We start from the raw sequence: 22,529 nt of genomic DNA, 5'->3' as shown, positions 1-22,529 counted from the left end.
AGACTGAATTGTCCTAAAAGTTACTTAAATCATTATACATACATTCAGAGATTCCATGAAAACACCTATATTCCTTCAGACATACACTGTATATGACATTTAGAAGAGGCGGGGCAGATCGGGTGGACAGGAAACAGTTGTATTGAAGGATAGAGCCGAGCTGTGGGTTATATGTAATTTTCAGCTTATTTAGCTGTCAGGATTAAAAAGTTCATTCATCAAATTGATACATCAAATACTCAAATACATTTCAGATGATAACGATCTAAACTTTACCAGCTAGGGGCGTAGGAAGCGGGGAGACCCCGGGGGCTGGGTGGGTGGGCTGGAAGGGGAGGGGAATTGCCCGGGGGGGGGGGGGGGGGGGGGGAAACATGTCTTTTAGTAAATATTGAGGACCTTTCCCCCCCCCCCCCCCCCCCATTACGTTTCATCTTCCTATACGCCACTGCCAGTAGAATTAAATTATTTTACATCACTTCGAATCGCCAGAAGTGCAAATAAAAATATCTACAACATTAGACCATATTTATTCATTTCACTGCTGCAAATATTTATAACATCCACGCTAATTTACACCAAGGCGTTCTTATTTATTTAGTTACATGCATACATGTATATATATATATGTATGTATATATATACATGTATACATATATATCCGCTATTTGAATCTTTTATGTCTCCAGAAATACACATGTTGAAAGACATGTTATTTTTTCTTAAGTATCAAGGTAGGCCTATTTCGACAATAGCATCACATATGACATAAGGCAGCGATTTGAAAAAAAAGATACAATGTTCTTGTGTAATATTGCAGGAAATTGGATAGACAATTTTAAGAAATTCTTTGGGTCCAGATAGAAATACAGGTATTATTCTGATGAATTTTCGTAAAATCTTTTCAATAATGAAAAATCATTCGTTGAAAATATATGCTCGAATTTTGCTAAAATCCGTTAATAAATTACACGTTGTAACATAGAATTTAATATAGGTCAAATTTACAGTGTGGAAAGACTTTGAACCGAGACTTTAGCTAGAATTCTATATTTTTAATATTCTTTTAAGTTGAATATTACTGGTATGCCGCGTTAGATGTTAGCCATACAGCTACAGTATTTAATAATATTCTGCAAGTTGAGTTTTATGATATTATTAACCATTATGATCTTTTTTTCATGTTTATTCAAATTATTAATTTTCAACCTATATTAAATAACAAATAATTGAATCACAATTATCCGAAACGGCCGTGATAGAAGATTGTTAATAAAAAAGAATCTCTTTTGTTCGATTCCGGATCCGTTTGAACGTGATTTCATCATCCAATGGGTTAGAGGGTTAAAGACTTTTCGACTCCAGAGAAATTAGCGCTAAGTCATTTCGGACCAGTTCGGACCTTACTGAACAAATCATAGACGTAATGGGTCAAATCCTAGCAGAAGGGGCGAAACGTCGGAATTTCCTATGCCGAGACGTGCTTTGTGTACTGAAATTCGTCTCAGACGCTTTGAATTGCCATTTTAAACTGCAGACGCCACGAAATCTCCAGGAAACGGCGAAGTGAAAAGCTTTTTCTCACATCACGAGGCTATTTTCTCAGGCGATACTTAAGAAACGACGAAAACAAGTCGCCACGTGTGTAGGGCTAGATTGTAAACAGATACCGGTTATTTCGTCACAGTTTCGTCATCTTGTTCACGTGTAAAACATAACAGATACAGTAGGCCTGCAACGACTGTGTAAAAATGACTAAAGCTGAATATCGAGTAGGTAATACGGAAGATAGTGAAATACCATTTGACCCAGAGAAAGGTAAGATCAAAATCGTATATTTGTACTGTTACAGTTAAGTTATGAGCGATAAACAGCGATCAAAATGTAACTTAAAAGTTAGGCGCCCAAATTTAAGGTATCGAAAACAAAAATAACCATATTGAAGTTTTATTGGACCTTAATTCATAAACTTTGATAACCTTGTTGAATACGGTACATAAACACATGTGATTACTAAATTAAAATGTCATTTAATCTTAATGATTGCATATTAAAAAAAGAGTTATCTGCCCTTGAGGATATTAAAATGATTGTGAGGTCATTATTGTGTGACGTACCTGCCAAAATTCATGTCGTTTCTTCTCTGAAAAAATATGACGTTACTTTCGTTACTATTTAATTATGTTTCTGTGGAGTTACGTGTACATTACTTATGGGCAGATAACTCTATAAAGCCACTACAAAGGGAAGATAACTCTACAATGTGTTTGTATAATTATTTTTTGTTTACAAATCACTGTGTGAATCCGTTGGAGATTCTCACAAAAGTTTGCAAACATTTTTTTTTTCATAACCAAATGAAATCAATTTTCCGGACTTTACTTGATAAAATAAAATATATTGACGCATACAATTCCATTGATTTTTCATGAGATTATTTTTTCGAATCAATGTGCAACGTCAATGTTTCTATTGTGATGTCACAGTTACGCCAGGTTTTGGTGCCAATCTTAGATTTTTTTTTCATAGTGGTATGAAAAAGAATCGGCCAATCAGAAAGCAAAAAAAATCAATTATATGCTTACCAAGCAGTGGACAATTGGTTCAATTACTCCAGGACCCAGTTTCATGAATTAAACAAACATTCCTGAAATTTAAGGAATCCAAGTTAAAACGGCCCCACTTTAAAACGACCCCAGATCGGCCCCAGTGAGAACGGCCCCACTGCAATAACGGCTGCAGTCAAAACCGTCCTGTTACAAAAAAAGAAAGGTTTAAAAAGGGAATTTTATGTTTATTTCAACTGTAAATACAGCCTTGATTTTGTTTATTTTATTTTTGAAGAGTTTATATATTATCTTGTACATAATAATCAGAGTTCTCGTTAAAAGCCGGTTGCTGGAAAAAACAGTGGTCTATTTCTTAGTTTACAACCAGATATTTTTGTCAGAAATAATTATTAAGTATTGGCCATGAGGCCCCCAACCACCTATTATTATTTTTCAACCATCTACTAAAAAACTTAAGTAAGAACCCTGATAATGATAGAAAATACGAAAACACAGCATTGATTTGTAAACATTTGATTATACATGTACGCCTAGTTTTCATTCCAAATCTGGCTTTCTGATTGGCCAATACTTTTTTTGCATATCACTATGAAAAAAAAAATCTGAGAATGGCGCAATACCCCGACGTTATTTTGACGTCACAATAGAGACATTGACGTTACGTATAGATTCGGAAAAAAGAATCCCTTGAAAAACCACTAGAATGGTACATTTAAACATACTTCATTTTATCAAATAGAGTATAAAATTAATTACGCGGTGCACACAGTTTGCATACAAATTGTTTTTTCATACTCCGATAAAATTAAAAAATTGTGACATCAATGCTTAAATATTTTGCACTGGGCCCAGTTTCATCAACATTCCTTTATTTTTAACTTAAAATTTCCCATAGAAAAGCATTACAGAAGATAAGGAAAAATAATCTTAAGTTATATATAATTAAGGTGCAAACTAGCAACAATACATATTCATGGCAATCTGTGATTAACAGGCAAGGGCTCATCTAGCTATAGATGCTGAGTAAGTCTGGACCCAAGATTTTCATGTGAACCCTAGCCTAAATTATTTCTTAGTATTAAAATTTGAAAATTAGTGTTCTGGATTCTCCTTAAAAAATCCCACATCATTTGCTGCTGAGCAATTAATATTAATTATATAACCAATATTGTATATTAACTAAACACAGTTGTCACATTTCATGCTGTCAGCTTGTTTGAATCCCATGTGGGGCATGCAGTTGTCAGGTACTGACCACTGGTCAGTGGTTCTCTCTGGGTACTCTGGCTTTCCTCCACTAACAAACCTGGCACATCCTTACATGACCCTGGCTGTTAATGGGACGTTAAACTAATAAAACCCACACCTAGAGGAATAAATTTCGGTATATATTGCACAGAGATTTTCTGTCTTTGCATATTACAGAGTTATTTGCCCTTGCTGGTAGGGAGTGATTTTGATGTCATCAGTTTGCGAGTAACACTGTAATATACAAGATGCAATACATGTAGTTTCAACATTTTAATATTGATCAATTGGCTTTCAACTAATTAAAACGTAAGTCACATACCAGTACATTTCTCATTGTAGTTCCATGGTGGACCTCAAAGCGCCTGCAGTTAGCCATCCTGGGCTTTTTTGGCTTCATCAATGTCTACACACTTCGGGCCAATATGAGTGTGGCAATCGTCTGCATGGTCAACTGGACAGCATTACATGAAAGCCAAGGGAACAGTTCAAAAGCAAACTCCGACCAGTTTATGTCCAGCAGTTGTGGTCTGGTATCTGCTGGCTCCAACGTCACCAAGGCACCACAGTTTGAGGTAAGACTCAATTTTAGCAGCAATTATTTTTAAAAGTGTTTTCTTGTCCTATTGTCAAGCAAAGAAAAAAATAGAAACATATTTTTTTCAAAACATGTGTATGAAATGTGTTATTATTAGTAAAAAGAAAAGAGAAAAGCAGATTATTTCAACCATTAATTAATTATCTTATAATTATATATAATTATTACAATTAGTACATACACCTGCACATTATAATAAGTTTTTCCTTACAAACAGATAAAGTTATCTCCCCTTGACAGAATTTAAGTCATCAATTCCTATACGTTTAAACAATAGTAATTTGTAATAAAAATGTGGCAACTTTCTGATTCGTTAACTCGTACACTGTAGTATACCTGGTAATTATATAATTAGCAAACAGGAAGTCACCTGAAATATAATTTCTGCACAAGCTCCCAAGGAAGATAACTCTTGTGCAGAGAAAAACATTCATTCGTTCACAGCAGACATAAATATCATGATTTCTGAGTTAAATTAATGAGATTAACTAATAATCTTTAGGAATCTTTGCGTTCTATTTACTGGGATGGAATAATTAAGCATTTGGTTATAATTATAACAGGACGGTGAGTTTGACTGGAATGAAGACGTACAGGGATCGGTTCTTGGTGCATTTTTCTGGGGCTACCTGGTCACCCAGATTCCGGGAGGATGGGTCGCCACGAAATTCGGAGGAAAGAAAGTGTTTGGTGTGAGCATGTTCGCAGCCTCTATAGCGACATTTATCACTCCTGTGGCAGCTCAGACCAGCTATGTATTCCTGATTGTGCTGCGTATCATCCTCGGAATATGTTCAGTAAGTTGTTGGTTTACGTATTCTGTATTTGCATATTACAGAGTTATCTCCCCTTGGGGGTAGGTATTGATTGTGACGTCATGTGTTTGAGTGCGTCATGTAATAATTTTTGGAGGAAACGGCGTGAATTGTGCTCACAAAGGAGCTAACTCTGTAATATGCAAAGACGAAATATTGCAACAGGAGAGAAGAAAATGTAGCAGCCCAACCAGACCAGGGTTCCAACTCATGACCTCCAAACCCTAGCTGGATGCTCTTCCAATATGTAGGAAAGCTTTGAAAAGCGTTTAGAGCTAAAATATTGTAGCTAATGATCGACCAGGTCCAATGCTGCTACATTCCGCTCTCCTTCCTCAAAGTCTTTGCATTATTAGAGTTGATCAAGGGAGATAATATAACAATTAATACTGATATAGGTTTTCCTGTGTGTACAGTCTTGTTCAGTCCAATTTATCAATACATCAGTAAATTACATTTGCTAATGAGTAATTACTAAAAAATCTCCAGACGAAGAAATAATTACTTTGTCAATAATTGGTATTATTAATATTAAAGAATTATATTATTCCAATATTGTGCAAAGAATTTAGCTAAAATTATTTTTCTATATCTGCATTATCTTATAAAAAAAGTTTGAAGTCTATTATATTAATATTTGCTGCTTAAAGTATCTAATTTTTATCTTTTTATTTTCAGGGGGTATCATTTCCAGCCATGCATGCCCTTTGGGGAAGTTGGGCCCCACCCATGGAAAGAAGTAAACTCACAGCGTTTACTTATGCAGGTTAGTGTTGTATATACCACTGTTGATGGTACTCGATTAATTCATTCACCCCTGAACATTAATAATGGACTGTTCTAACTTTTGTATTAGAAGAGTTCAAATGTGATTTTAGGGGTGAATGAGGTAACAAAGGCTACCACTAAGCTTCCACCTCAGGGTTTCAAGTTCGATTCATATGTGGAGCAGTTACTGTTTGAAGGTTACTGGTTTTTTCTCGGAGTACTCTGGTTTTCCTTCACCTTCTAAACCTAGAATGTCCTTTAACCAATCCTGCTTATCAAAAAATGTCTGTTTAGGGTTACCCAGACTGACCCTAATCTTTTACCCCTGACCATATTTTTTTTCTCCACTTTTCTTAAAAAAAAATTAAAAGTCAGGATTTAAATCTCAAACTCTGGTTGCGGTCATTACTTTAGAGTGAAAGACACCTAAAAAAATATCCTGTCCTACCAACCCTATTTTATTTTGCGAATGTAACCCTAAACAGACATTTTTTTTTTGGCCTAAGTAGGACATGATTTTGTTGTTTTCTCAGCCACCAAAATAAGGTACATTCTTGGAATAACCTGTTTATAATACATAAAATTAATACAAATTAAAGTTATTGGTCTCTTTGTTATGGGAAAAAAAATGATAATTTTGAAATACTTTTATTATTTCAGGAGCTCAGCTTGGAAATGTGATCACTTATCCACTATCTGGGATGCTCTGTAAATATGGATTTGCTGGGGGATGGCCGTCCATATTCTATGTATTAGGTAAGAAGCTTTAGTAAACACATCACCTGAAAGTTGAATATTTTAAAAATAATCATTTCATGTACATTGTTTTCATGCCGATTTAAATTTTCACTGTACCTACATGCGATTTAAATTATTTTGTGGTGATTATTTTTTCACAAAATCTTTAGGTCCAAAAATTATGCGAAATTTATTCACAGAAAAAAATTAGGGCTGTTACGAGTACCCGAGTACCTGGTTACGGGTCTGGTTGGGGATGTAACCGGGTCAAAAAATGTGTACCTGGGTACCCGTCAAAATAGGACAATTCGTCTGGATGCACGTAAACAAGTCTAGAACTTATATTAAAAGTATTACAAAATCCAACTCATTTGTTTTTGTTTTCATTCACCAAGGATGACACCTTATCTTTTTCAATACATTTTATTTCTCATGACCGTCTTTTGATGCGAGAACAATCTACTTGACGGACATGTGCACTAAATAGGTCACACTATAGTCATATCAGATAACACACGAGAGACCGTCCGAATGTAGTACTTCCTGTTGCGCATGTGCAAAAACATTTCCTCTGGGACTGGTATATATGCTACAGACAAGCTGGTTAGACTGACATTTTACGGCAGCTCATTAGCAATTATAAATGTCAAATAGAAATGAAGTAGACAATTAACGACTGAAGCAATCTTTAATGAACTCAGATATGATTTCATCAAATCTCAGTCGATCAACCAATCTTTCCAAACAGCAAACATAACGTAACCCAATTTGTTAGAAAAGCAGTAGATCTGTGTCGAGTACCCGGGTACGGGTTGGGTACTAAAATTTGGTACCCGGGGACAAAATTTAGTACCCGTGACAGCCCTAAAAAAAATATTGGTTTAACCAATTCACCCCTAAAAATCACAAGTGAACTCTTCTGATTCAAAGTATGGAACAGTCCATTATGAACTTTCAGGGGTGAATGAGTTAATTCACTGTCAGTAACGTCTGTGTTATGTAGGGATGATCAACATTGTGTGGGTGGTTATATGGTGGATCCTGGCCAGTGACAGTCCAACAGAACATAAGAGCATCACAAAGGAGGAGAGAGACTACATCAACCATACACTGGCAGAATCCAAGCACAAAGAAACGGGCGAGGTCAGAATTCAATACCATACCGTATTCGACCCAATAAGCGCCCAGAGCACTTAAAAATTGATAAGGGCACTTAAAAAATTGATAAAAATGAAAAGGTGCTAATAAGTCAAAATTATTGCAAATTTATACCGTTTTATGTAGTTTTGGTCCTTATTTGTGCCTGGGAAATTGAAATTGAGGCCTCAAAAAGGGGGAGGGGCGCTTATAGGGACATGGGCGCTTATTGGACTGAATAAGGTGTTTCTGGTAGATTTACGTAGGATTTTAGTTTTGTTGAGGTCATGAACATTTAGAAAAATACACATAATTATGTAATACCGGGTAAATGATGGATGAATTATACCTTTTTAGCTTACCGGGACTAATCTCTAAATTTGATTTTGTTTTATACATGTATGTATGTTGTACTAGACATGCTGTACAATGTACCATCCTCAATCTCTAAGTTATACGATTGTAACCCCTGGAGATAGAGGATGGATGTATGCTACGTCTAGTACTTAGGCCAAATGGATGTATGCTACGTCTAGTACTTAGGCCAAAAAAAAAAAATTATATATGTCTGTTAAGGGTTACCCAACCAACCCTAATTTTTAACCCCCGACTCTTTTTCTTTTCCCACCTTTTTACGAAAAAAATTGAAAGTCGGGATTTCGATCTCAGACTCCGGTTCCAGCCATTATTTTAGAGTGAAAGACACTAAAAAAAAAAAAAATCCCTACCTTCCAACCAGATTATTTTTTGCCTATTTAACCTTAAACAGACATATATATTTTTTGGCCTTATTTCTTGTTTTGGTAATGATAAAAGTCAAATTAAATGCAATGATTTTATAAGGTTCAAAGATCATATTAAACAATTATCATATTGCAATGAACCATAAATACTGAGTAGTCTTGACAAAGTTAATTGTTCAGAAAAGTTCAGAATAAACCAAAAGTCCGCTGTGGGACCAAAAGGCCAAGATCATCAGGATATAGGTAATTTTATATCACTGATGATTCTGCTAATTTTTAAGAGATATTCAATTTTGTCTTTATTTCTTATGATGTCATCTTTTAATGTTTTAGAAAATTGATGTGCCTTGGCTGAAATTTTTCACGTCTGGCCCAGTACTTGCCATCATCTGTGTGAATGTGATGTCTGATTGGGGAGCCTACACACTACTGGCCAACATACCGTTATACCTGAAGGAGGTGCTCAAGTTTGATATCACTACGGTAAGTACAACACAAAGCTTTGGTATGGGGGAGTCATGCTTAAGTATAATAATATCTGTATTAAGACATGTAGACATAAACATGATGTGAGTTGAATGTGACATAAGGGATTTGCGAATGTGTAGTGATATATTTTTCAGGGAAAAACAAAGTAATTTTCTCTAGCAAAATAATGATGGCAAATAAGAAATAAATGTCTTTCTAAATTAAATACAATTTCTCTATCACCTATGTTTTTCATCATATCTAATTATTAATTGTTTCTTTTGAATTTTGATGATGGAAAATAACTAAAATTCAATTCTACAAAATTAAACTTTATGCTATTCTGTTCTAAAGTATCAGAGTTACTTCCCATTCTTTGCTACTCATGATCAGTACTGACAAAGTGAAAGGAAGGGGAAGTAACTCTGATAGATAAGTACTGATGGAATGAAACAAAGGGAAAAAACTCTGATGAAGGGAAGTAACTCAAATAAATCAGAATGACTATACAAAACAGGTTTCTATATATTTGATGTATGTTTGCTTTTTCCAGAATGGTCTTTACTCTGCCCTGCCTTACATCGTTTTCTGGGCTGTCATCAACATTGGAGGATGGCTAGCCGACTTCATGATGAGGAAATGTTTTTCTGTAACTATTACAAGAAAATCTGTCAACACATTTGGTAAGTATTCAAAAAAATGTATTCTTTGTTTTTCTCCGAATTTCCATACCTTTAACTAGGATGTTTCCTAATATGAATATTGGTAATATTCTACAGGCCCCTGTATTTTTGTATCTGTTTTATGTAAAAATGTAATTTGCTGCTTGTCCCTATGATATTACCGGATAATTTTTATTCTCTCTTCATCTCTTCATAATCTATTATGTGTGAAGGTTAATTAATTTTCTTCCAATCCCTGTTCTATGCCCAATGATTTTTAGCTCACCTGGCCCGAAGGGCCGGTGAGCTTATGTCATGGCGCGGCGTCCGTCGTCCGTCGTCGTCCGTCTGTCCGTCAACATTTTCTTTAAATCGCTACTTGTCCTAGAGTTCTGCATGGATTGTAACCAAATTTAGCCAGAAACATCCTTGGGGGAAGGGGAACAGAACTTGTATAAATTTTGGCTCTGACCCCCCCGGGGGCAGGAGGGGCGGGGTCCAATAGGGGAAATAGAGGTAAATCCTATAAATCGCTACTTGTCCTAGAGTTCTGCATGGATTGTAACCAAATTTGGCCAGAAAACATCCTTGGGGAAGGGGAACAGAACTTGTATAAATTTTGGCTCTGATCCCCCGGGGGCAGGAGAGGCGGGGCCCAATAGGGGAAACAGAGGTAAATCCTATAAATCGCTACTTGTCCAAGAGTTCTGCATGGATTGTTACCAAATTTGGTCAGAAACATCCTTTGGGGATGGGGAACAGAATCTATATAAATTTTGGCTCTAACCCCCCGGGGGCAGGAGGGGCGGGGCCCAATAAGGGAAATAGAGGTAAATCCCATAAATCGCTACTTGTCCTAGAGATCTGCATGGATTGTACCACCCAAATTTGGCCAGAAACATCCTTGGGGTTAACAGAATTCGTATAAATTTTTGCTTTGACCCCTGGAGCAGAAAAAGTGGGGCCCAATAGGGGAATTAGAGGTAAATATTCAGATTCCTTCAGAAAAGAAACAATGAACTTGTATTCAGAACATTACTTGGCATTACAAACCAGGTGAGCGATTCTCTGGGCCTCTTGTTATATTTTAAATTTGATGAAGTAATCTTTAATTCTTTACCAGCTAGCCCCTGTGGTTTGTCGATGACACCTGATGTTTTCTCCCATAGGTATGATAATGCCTGCACTGATGTTGATCGGCCTCGGATATGTTGACTGCAGCTCCCCGATCCTGGCCATCGCTCTACTGACACTAGGCAGATAAAAAATACTGACACTAGCCGTGGGACTGAGCGGTTTCCAATACAGTGGCTGGCTGGTCAATCATGTCGACATTGCTCCACTTTATGCTGGTATTCTGTTCGGAATCTCAAATTCTATTGCCTCTGTCACTGGATTTGTCAGTCAGCAAGTTGTCGCTGCTATCAGAAAAATGGTATGTTTTACATTTGTTTAGAGTTGCCTCCCTTTCATTATTATTCTTTTATTATATAAGTACACATCAACTCAAATTTGCAGTAATCATGTGCTTATTTCTTAATTTTGATATTTATCTATTGAGATATTTGGTAAAAATGTGTCAATTTATTGCAACCTGGTAAGAATACTATTTATGCTGTCAGTGATGAAAATAAAACATATTTATTCTCGCCATTTACTTTATACCAACTCCGTAATATATTTGCAGTGACTTAATGCTTTCAGAATGCTGAGAACTCCATTATATTGAGAATCATTTTTTTTGTAATCATTTTGGCATTGATTAATTTCACCATTTCAATCAAATTTTGAATTTCAAAAATAGAATTGCACACAAAAATTAATTTATTTACCATAAATGTTTTTGTTTGTAGAATTTTCACATTTTATATCTGTTCACAGGAAGGGATGGAGATGAGGTCCCAATGGCAGATCGTGTTTTACGTGGCGTGTGGTATGTACACGTTAGGGGCCCTTATATTTATACTTCTGGGGAGTGGAGAACTCCAACCTTGGGCTATGGAGAAACCGAGGCCAGAGGACGAAGAGCTAAATATAGAATTAAATCAAGTTACTAAAAAAGAGTCAGAAAGTAACGGAGAGTGTGCCGCCTTGGCATAATCCATGCTGGTTTGTAGGTGGATCTGGGGCTAGTTTCACAAAGTTTCTTTAACTTTAAGGAATTTCTTAAGATTTTCCATAGAAAAACATTACAGAGGCTAGCTCATTTACCCCTGAAAATACATTTAGACTCTTCTAAATCAAAGACTAGACCAGTCCATTATGAAATTTCAGGGATGAATGAATTAAAGACAAAATCTTACATTAAGGTACTTTCCTTAATGTATGTAATGCTTTCCTATAGGAAATAACAATGTTCATGAAAATGGCTGCAGATTGTGGTAACGTAATTGTTATTATGATTTTCTTTTAATTGATATGAATACTGTTACAGTATTTGATATATATTGACCAATTCAATGCAAGAAATGTTATCAAGGAGTCGCATTTTGCCAGTATAAATTTGTTGATTTTTCAGACATGATTACGTCTGATTTATGAATGATTTTTTTGTCTATTTTGAAGTGATTTAATCGTTATTTGTTTGTATTAAATTTGCAAATTATGTGATTTAATTACAATAATACAACTGTGATCATTAGATTAAAGTTTCACTCATTATTTTCTTATAATATTCTTGTAAAGAACAAATCAAAGAAATGTTCAATACGGTATTTAATGAATCATGCATATTGTTATATCTTAGTTTATGTATAAACGGTTAAGGGAAATACTGTTAGCTATTTAGTATACTTGTGTTCAAGGCCCACTACCTTTCCGGAGCAAAACATAAAGGTTTCTTAAAAAACATTAATCACATCAGAAAATATATATCAATGGCATAAGATGACGTTACAACACCAAACATATGCAAGATTTCCTGCATAATATATGATAACAGTGGAGAGTCATTTTGCCGTTTTGGCGTCTGGCACAGAGATAGTCAACTACCGCGCGGTATTTAGGACGATGGCGGGAAACATAAAACGACCTGCGTTATGAAAATTAACATTTTATTTATTTTAATAAAATTGTTCAGAAGGTGATGATACGTGTAGTATTATCGGTAAGTTAATAACTTTTGTGACTCTAAAAAATTATCGATCTCGTTTTTTATTCCCATTTTAAAAATTAAAAGCCGTTTCAGAATGGTAGTGGCCCTTTAATGAGTGTTATTGTTGTTTAAGTCGACAAAGTTAAAATACGATGGCAGTGCTTGCGGTGGAAGATTGATCTCAGAACTAACAGTTTTCTGTGAACTTCTAGCCTGTTCTTTTAGTGCTTTTCATCATATCAATTTTAGCCCAAGAAAAATACTGTCCTCATAAAGCAGCTAATGCTTGATACATTACTTTTCTTTCATCTTTAATATCTCAGCAGTTTATCCACTAGTAAATGATTTATTTTTTATTTTTGAACAATTGCATTATGCCTGAGTTTAATTTGGATTTCCTATTTCCGTCCTTTCCTTTCATGTGAATTGATGACATCTAGTCAATTTTTTTATGTAATAATTATGTGAATTATGTAATAATCCTGCAGAAGTATATTTCAGACATAACTACAGCTTTTATTTGTTGCTATAATTAAGTGTTTATTTCGCATAATTTTAATGTTTAAAAAGAAAACATAAATTGATGAACAGTTAAAATATAACTAGGTTCCCTCATCTCATTTATTTTAAAATACATAAATATTATTTCAGCTTCATTTAAATACTTATTCATCCTTTGTCTATAAGTTTAACATGTACAGGTGTACATGTAAATATTAATGGAAAAGTTACAATATAAATTTATGTTAGATTTGTAACAAAAGTATCTTTTAATCTACTGTTAGAGTATGCTTTATGAATCTCATTTACAAACTAAAAAGTTTCTATTGAGCAGAAGATATCAGGGTTACTATATAGTGTAAAGCAAGATTTGTTCAATAAAACTTGTTTCAGTTCTTTAGTCTATATGAATATTAAAATACAGGTAGATTATTTTACAAGAAGTTTCTTTTGATATCAATATTTTAAGTATCAGTTGTAGAGTGAATTTTATACAGATCCATAGGTACACTTTATGAATCTCAATTTACCAACGGCAAAAAGTTTCTGTTGAGCAGAAGATATCAGGGTAAATATTTGTATATGTAATGCAAATTTGGATTTGTTCAATAAAATCTTTTTAAATATATTCTGTAATAAAAATGTAAATATCGGTAGACTACGTACTCTACCAGAAGCTACTTTTGATATTCATATATTATTCTTTGTATATTTGAAGTATTTTATTTAGTTGCACTTAATTCAAATGTATTATAATCAATTAGACTTTTAACCTACTATAAAGGACACCTCTATATAAAGGACACATTCTATAAAGAATACCTCTATATAAAGGACCCGGTCTATAAAGGACAAATACATCAAACCCATTTCCTACAATTTACTGTACAATTGACATTTTGCCTGTATCTATACTTTTTTGTTATAATTCTGTATTGTCCCGAATGTCGTCATGATTTGAACATGATATAAAACTTAAGTTAATATTTTTATATGTTATTTATATGTATACTAGTGCTAAAACACTGCCAAACAAGTATAAAAAAAACTAAGAAACATTTTCAATACATTATGTATGTTAACCTCCACAAATGTCTGAGACATGTAATGTATATACACAGAATTTTTGACAAATAATTTTACCTTTATTAAAAAAAAACTTCACTAGATACATATTGCATATTGTATATCATGATTTAATATTTAATACATAGATATGAAAGAATTGTATTACAAAAATATCTTGCCAAAACCAATTAATGATTGCCAATGATAAGATTTATTAAATAATTATGTCGTATAATAGTAAAAGTTGTGTGCATGTTAACAAATCTAGTCTTGCACATCGTCTTTCAACCCCAAGGTGTTGGATTAGTAGCCAAAATTGCTATGAATGTCTCATTTTGATAAAATGCTATTTTTTCTATATTCAATCATAAATATTTCATCAAATGCAGTACTCTTCATTAAATTTTGTGCAAAATGAAATGTTTATTGTGAAAAAGCTTTTAATTGTTTTCATGGTTGCTGTGGAATCAGTAAAAAACAACATATTCGTTTGCTGTATTATTTTGGAAATTGTTTCATGCATCAACATGTTACCCACAAATGAATTGAAAGAATCCAAACTGATAAACGAGTACTAATTTTAAACAGTATGTTAAAATATTTACAGTGCTTCATTTAAGATATAATAATTTATAATGTTCTTGGCTATTTCATTTTGAGGCAGTATTTATGTGTCTTGATATGAAAATTGTATTTACAATGTCTACATATAAAATATTATATACATGAAATCTGTATTCATTTATACAGAATAAGTAAGAACAATATCATTTTCTTAAATCAAATATACAGAAGCATTAATAAATAATGAAAACTACTTCCACAATTTTCACTCTGTATATGATCAGCTCAAAATTATACCCTTAAACACTCAAAATTTTCATTTGTTGCAGTAGCGTTTTTGCCTATCAAGTTTAGGGAGAATGGATCATGATTGTAGCATTAAAATATAGATGCTGTGTATCTCATAAAATATCATTTACTTTGCGTATCATTTATTATCATATGCCAATATAAAATGTTGATAAGTTTTTTTTTCTGATTTAGTTTGTCCTTAGCATTGGTGTTGGTTTTAGAGTGCAATGTCTTCCTGACGTGTGATTCTCAACGTTTGCTTCTTTTGAACATTATTTACTTTCAAGTTTCTGTATTTTAAGTCCACTGGTTCGATCTTTCTTCAGAGTGTATGACATTTTTTTATTTAATTTGCTTTGATTTAATTGCATTGATTTTATGTTTTTTCTCATACATGAATGTTACATTTGTATTTGAACCATTCTCAAGTCTTTGAAAAGAAACGGAAAATATAATAAAAAGGACTAAAATTATGAAACAAACAAAAATAATGTTTATGATGCTGTCTGCTGTCTGTGCTCTAACACACTTAATTATAGCAAATAATATTTTATCTATGACTTGAAAGAGAGGATGGAGATTCCTTGTATGAAACCTCTTTTCTTTTTATTATCACTTTAAATACTACAGAAAAAAAACTATGTCCACTATTTTAATTATTTTTATCCACTTTTATGTTTTAATTTTTGCATGCTGTGTTTGATAAGAATCTAGATTACAAGATTTTAAACTAGTTTTGTTTTGATTTAGTCAGCTTGTTAGCAGGCTGTATGTCTCACTTTAGAGTCCATAGTAATAATGTTAGAAATTCCTTAGTTATGTATGGTGTAGATTAGCTCTGTTTTAATGTCTTTTTCTGATAGGGATGGTTTTATCTTGAACAAAGTAAAAGTTTATTTTCCAAGTGTTGATTGTATTATTTTTATGTATGAAATATTTTATTCAAATTAAGAAGACATCAAGGTCTGTTTAAATAAAACATGTAATTATATCATATTTAGAAATCCTTAGTTATGTGTTATCAATATTAAAGACTGTAGCTCCTTCAATATTTTCTTTTCTAATATGTATTTTTTCTGAACAAACTGAACGTTTCTTTAACAAATGCTGAGTGTGTCTTTTTTAATATATTTTTTAAATCATAAATAATAAGATATGAGGGGTGATATGAATAAAACGACATTCATACGAAAAATACATCTGTGTAATAGGAAATTATTCTGGTACATAGGTTAATTTGTATTTATTTTTGCTTAGCGTTTGTACGAAATTTTTTTGGTTTAATGGCTATACGAACTCGTCCCATAATTTAATATTGACGGATCGCCAGCTTTAAATCAAACCACACGTGGCTTTCCAATTTGTATTGTGTATGCTACGATGTTTACTCCGACATAGAATAGGTACACATATGTTTGCGAACACGAGGGCCGGCTATATTACTTATAGTGAACGGTCAATTGTAATGATGTTGAAGCGCAATTCAGGAAGAAATTTCATACTGACAATTTTTGTTATCAATATTTGTCTTCAGTTACATTGCGCAACATGATCTTTGATTGACATGTTTACCTTGGATCTTCTTTTCTACTTGTTATGCTGTCAAAAGACGTGATTATAAGTCAATATAGCGTAATATTATTATACATTATATAATTTTTATGTCGTGAATGTAAATACTAAATTCATTGTAAATATTGACTTCATCTGGTGGAAGGAAACGCATCCATTTTTAATTAGAAAATATTTTACATAAAGAATTGCCAAAATCAATTAGCATCCTATTTTATCTTTTATCAACTGAAATATATTTTAATATGAAACATTTTTATTTTACGCCAATCTCTAATGTACAAGTTTTAAGTATATCCTAATTTTATTGACATACGACCACTGTTACATAAGGAATAAACCCGTTCACAAGTCTCATTTATCGGAATTCACATTAATTTATAAAAAAGTATTTCCGATAATAAATGTGAAAGTTCTTGCAAAACAGGGAACTGCTAGAGTTGTTTGTAATTGCCATATGATAGTTGTTGATTGTTTGTGATTCATTTGAATTGTACTGAATAAATATATTTGCAAAGAAATCAGCATTGAACGTTTATTGTATTAGTCGATTCATCGTCGATCTCATTGTTATTTAGCTACAATATTGTAACTCAAAAGACTTTAAGACCGATACATTCGTCGTCTTTAGAGTTAACTATTGTTGCCTATTACTGCTAGTGGAGCAAAGTAATGATTATGCAAACCATTTGAAAATGTTTGGATGCATTTTATCGTACTTGTTTTAAATCGCTTACCTACTATGTAAGAAAACTGAACTGTGTTAAATAACAAACTTACAGCGAGACATTTTTTTACATATAAATATGAAGGTCTTTTCGAGGGAAAAATATACGGCAAGTCTACAAATTGTGAACTTGACGTCCTGTGATCGGTACGATGGATATTAAGAATGATGTATAAGCATAAAACAATCGGAAACCTACAAAAAAGTATAGAAAACTGTGCCCGAGTGATTTTCTGATGCAGTGCTCAACTAGGACACATAGATAGGGACCAATTTGTACCCGGCCGAAAGGTACGGTAGAGTAGGCCTGGTAGGTATATCCGTTCTACTTCTTATTATCGCTATCATACCGCTAGCATGAGTGCAATGCTGTATCCTGTGTATTATATTAGCGTTGTCTGAGACTATTACATGGCTAGAGACTATTACATGGCTAGAGACTATTACATGGCTAGAGACTAGTACATACCCATGCAATAGATCCTCGTGACGTTACAGCGGCAACAAAATTGCTATTTTCCCGGAAACAAATATTATAAAAACCTGGTTTTACTATACCAGATGTCGCAGTTTTTGAGTTACATTCCTTAATGAATACATCTGTTAAAATTCTCCATAGAAACGCATTAAAGGAGGATATTTCCATATTGTCTGTAATATTTTTCTATAAGGAATTTAAAGTTAAGAAATTACTAGGAATGTTTGTAAAACTGGGCGCTGGAGATATCATATCATTACATGGTAAAATACATAACTATGATTCTAATATCTATTTGACATTTTATTGTAAAACATAATAGATACAAAATAATGATCAACAATGATGATGGATGACTGAAGTATGGAGATATGTAAAGGTGATGGATGTTGATTTATTTCTTTCCGAAAATCGCAGATCCTAGATATCTCAGGGGTACGAGTACATGGTCAATTATATGGACGACACCGTTGGTGGCGGCGATATCAGCCTTGAGTACTTTTCCATTGTTGACGTAGACTGTGCTTCCTGTAAATCAATCAATATAGCCATGAAAATTACGTAAAATGGATAAAAAATGCAAAATTTGAACATTTTAGTCATCACCGAATCTTTTACAATCGTATACTTTTAACGTTAATGTCACTTATAACAATGGTATTGAATATGTTTTTACTACAAAAGAAAAAAAAGAATGCCCCCCCCAAAAAAAAAAAAAAAACAAAACAAAACAAAACAAAACAAAACGCGAATGTTTTCACCGAATTAAAAATCAACTCAAATACTCCTGGACTCATATTTAAATATAAAACTTAAGTCCTTTTGCGTACCTGAGACACCAATTCTGATGACGTCATGGCGAGTATCAAGTGTCCTGACGTATTCCCTGTTGTATAGACCTGCGGAGTACTCGGTGTGGGGTACCACGTGGTATTCCAAGATTTCTGTTAATAACGATGAAGATTAAAAGTAAAAATAACTGTATAGCGTATGATTCGCGAACTGAAAGTAACATGACATTGAATTCTAATGACAATACTATTGAAAGATTTTCGAATAATAGGAAAACCATTCATAACATTCACTCACTTTATGTATTTGGTGATTTACAAATGTGAAGAGTTTGACAACAAATAAACAAATGGTGGCAGATAGTAAGTCCAAAACACTAAGAACAAAATCATTCATAAAAAGAGTATCGGGCTGTATTCTTAGGTTTAAAACACTTTTGAAAATTATCGAATATAACCCTAATCTATTTATCACTCATCCAAGTCATTTATCTCTAAATCAAGTTGCTGTAAAATTTACAATACATTGCTTGAAGGTAACCAGATAAAGATTCCAATTAGTTGCAAACTCCAAAAACTGTTCCACGTTTTATATCTTACCTTTAAGGAGTTGTGGGTCCTTAGCCAGGTTGTTCAATACTGTTGATCCAAGTCGGGAAAATGCTTCATTTGTTGGGGCAAATACGGTCAGGGCGTCACCTAGTAAATACAAATAGTACATTTGGCTAACTTGAGTATTTTGTCACTAACACTTCTCGACTGAACTTAGTTTGTTTACATTTCTGTTGCAGAAAAAAACCCATTATATATTCGAGTAATGTCGTCTAGATATTATTATTACTAAATCAAAACACACAAACAAAGTTACACTTTATTTGTTTAATTTGTAGGTATTGTTAGATAGATGAAATCGTCATCTGCGTAGGGTGCTTTGAGACTGATATTTTCATTGGCATAAATTATGTTATCATTTCCTGAACTAAAATAACACCGACGCTACACGTTTAGGCCTAATTGGCTGATGTCTTTGAGAAATTCCACTGTATTCGATTGAATATTGTTTGTTTCTTAAACATAATGGACCTTTAATATTAAACTGAAATACATGCATCTTTATGAAATAATGGATATCTTTCATTTGCGTATAGATATTTATACACAAAACATATACCTGTCAAAGCTGATGCCAGGTTAGCTGATTGGACCTGCGATAATAGGGTAGATAACTCTGAAGCACCGGCGACAATATCGACAATACTGCCCTCTGGTGGTAGCATCACTGTATCGATGACATGAACATATCCGTTGGTAGCTTGAAGGTCGAAATCTGTTATTCTGGATCCTTCGACTGTAACCTCCTGGCAACAGAACAAAGATTTCTATCATTAACGCCGGTAATAACACGCGGATAGAATATCGTGAATGCATTATCCTTTTATCATTTGAATAGTATTTATCTAAACCAAATTATATCAAGTATATCAAAAAACAGTATAATCACTATACAGAAAACAAAAATTGATACAAATGATCAATAAGATATAACGACTTGACTAACGTTGTTATGACTGTAGATGTTGAGACGGATTTTCTTCCCAGCTAGGGTATCAAGTTGAGCCTCGTTGGAAGCATCTTGTTTTCGGACGGATCCCTGAACCACGTGGTATTTCAAAACGTTGGCGAGAGCATTCACGTCACTGCCAAGGGAGGCCAGAAGATCAGCTGGCAGCTTAGCGAAGGCAGCATTGGTGGGAGCAAAGATGGTGAAGGTTCCTGTTTAGCAATGAATGAGGCTTGCAACAATGGTAATATAGTCGTTATCTACTGTAATAATCGTTCAGCATATTTTGTGTCATTCATCACTAAGCGTAAACATATTTTTGTGTGGAAAATTGCTGTAGAGAAATTAAAATTGCCACTAAAATATTTACCGCTAATGTGTATACATTTACAGCAATCTCAGCCATTATGCCTCCATAGAGTATTCTTAATTTGATTGTTCGAAAACATCATAATACATGTTTATTTACGCTAGGGTATGTCACAAAAGTCATTAACTGTAGAAAATTTTCTAACGTAATGTCATTTAACATCGACGTATTGCAAGTTATGAAGCAACAACTTGTAATATAGTGTGCACAAGGCGTAGAGATATTTATACAAAACTGCAAAAATTGATTAGAAAAATAAAAAAACCCATAATGATTATTCCTGGTTTAAATTCTTACTTGGGTCGTAAGCCTGACATGCAGAAGAAACAAAGAAATACTCCACTTATGTTGATAATTCATTTAAAGATTTCCTATCATGAAAAACTAAAACTTCATATTACATGTATTTCAAATGATAACATTGATTAACATTGAAAAATAAAATCACTAAATGATTTAAATTCTAACTTGGGTCGTAAGCGTGACAATTTCCTAACGTAACGTCATTTGACATCGTCGTATTTGCAAGTTATGAAGCAACAACCTGTAATATAGTATGCACAAGGCGTAGAGATATTTATACACAACTGCAAACATTGATTAACATTGAGAAATAAAATCACTAAATGATTTAAATTCTAACTTGGGTCGTAAGCGTGACATGAAGAAGAAACAAAGGAATACTCCACTTATGAAAAACTAAAACTTCATATTACATGTATTTCAAATTATAACATTTATATTATAAGATACTATAGCAAAGTGAAGTGACCACTAACCTTGTGTGAGAGCGTCCGCCAGACCAGCTTTCTGTACCAGACCGACCAGAGTGGACTGTCCGTTCGACTGTAAAACCTCTACTAAGTTACCGCCCAATACGGCATGTAGAGCCAGAGTGAAGCAGAGTACACGAAGCATGTTGTGTCAAGAGTTGAGATCAGGAACTGGTTTGTCTGAAGGTGTCTAAGTCGACTGGTGACTGTGCTGACTTCTAACTCATATTTATACCATTCTTGATTCCAATTCTGGTCCATATACTGGTGATATAACACTTTGTGTTGTCCCCCGTGTATGGTAAACGTGACTGTTATCAGCATAGAGGACGGCCCTCACGTGGGACCGGCGTACACGGACAGCTTACAGGTTTTGTCTGGTGTGATAAGTTTACAAATATTTGTCTCTAAGAGGGAGAAGTAAACATTGACCTATAAAATCAATAGAATTGTTACCTTGTTGCGTTTCTGCTACTTAGCCATGTAGAGATAAACAACACAAACTTGTGAAATCCATCTTGATTTTCCAATCAATTTCCGATTTCGAGATGAACTTCACATAGCTGAAGTTTGTTTCTATAAGAACGCGTAGATGGCTTAGTAGTCAACATAAACATACTCAGAAACACAATTTAAATATATAATATATTGATGTTATATGTTTCATTAAGAGATTCTCTTCGCTCCTCTAAGTTGTCATTTGGTTTTGTCATCTGATTTTATTTATTGTGAGATAGTGTTATTGTTTCTCACCAGCCAGACTTCACAATTGTCCGGTCGTGTGTTATCAGGTGCCGTAAGTTTACCACAGCTAAGGAATTGTGAAAGATAGGTATTTCACCTGTGCCGTATAAGGAGCTATCGTGCCATTGACCAATACTTCGTGATGACCAACACGTGACTCTGGTCAGTATGAAATTTATGTAAGGCTGATAAAGGTTGAACATTTGTCAATTAGTTTTAAAATTAAAAGCAAGGAAAACAGGTTTTGG

General features: G+C 33.8%; 2 protein-coding genes across 2 annotated transcripts; one reads left to right on the top strand and one right to left on the bottom strand.

The window, feature by feature from the left end:
- The first annotated feature begins 1,447 nt into the window (after positions 1-1,447).
- On the top strand, positions 1,448-17,358 carry LOC138335464 (uncharacterized transporter slc-17.2-like). Its single transcript, XM_069284567.1, is given in 10 exon segments — positions 1,448-1,818; positions 4,161-4,393; positions 4,980-5,213; positions 5,910-5,997; positions 6,660-6,755; positions 7,741-7,880; positions 8,951-9,100; positions 9,639-9,768; positions 10,917-11,186; positions 11,633-17,358. Coding segments are annotated over 10 exon segments (1,623 nt in total). The 5' UTR covers positions 1,448-1,751; the 3' UTR covers positions 11,848-17,358.
- Positions 17,359-18,332: 974 nt separating this feature from the next.
- Positions 18,333-21,757, bottom strand: LOC138334215 (transforming growth factor-beta-induced protein ig-h3-like). Its single transcript, XM_069282821.1, has 6 exons — positions 21,544-21,757; positions 20,392-20,606; positions 20,005-20,191; positions 19,434-19,532; positions 18,873-18,986; positions 18,333-18,570 (listed from the first exon to the last, which is right to left on the bottom strand). The coding sequence occupies exons 1-6, from the start codon at positions 21,680-21,682 to the stop codon at positions 18,437-18,439; spliced, it is 888 nt and encodes a 295-aa protein (XP_069138922.1). The 5' UTR covers positions 21,683-21,757; the 3' UTR covers positions 18,333-18,436.
- Between the last annotated feature and the right edge of the window lie 772 nt (positions 21,758-22,529).

The sequence above is a fragment of the Argopecten irradians genome, chromosome 11 (assembly GCF_041381155.1).
Source record: "Argopecten irradians isolate NY chromosome 11, Ai_NY, whole genome shotgun sequence".
Classification (NCBI taxonomy): domain Eukaryota; kingdom Metazoa; phylum Mollusca; class Bivalvia; order Pectinida; family Pectinidae; genus Argopecten; species Argopecten irradians.
This window is presented reverse-complemented; position numbering and strand designations above follow the sequence as displayed.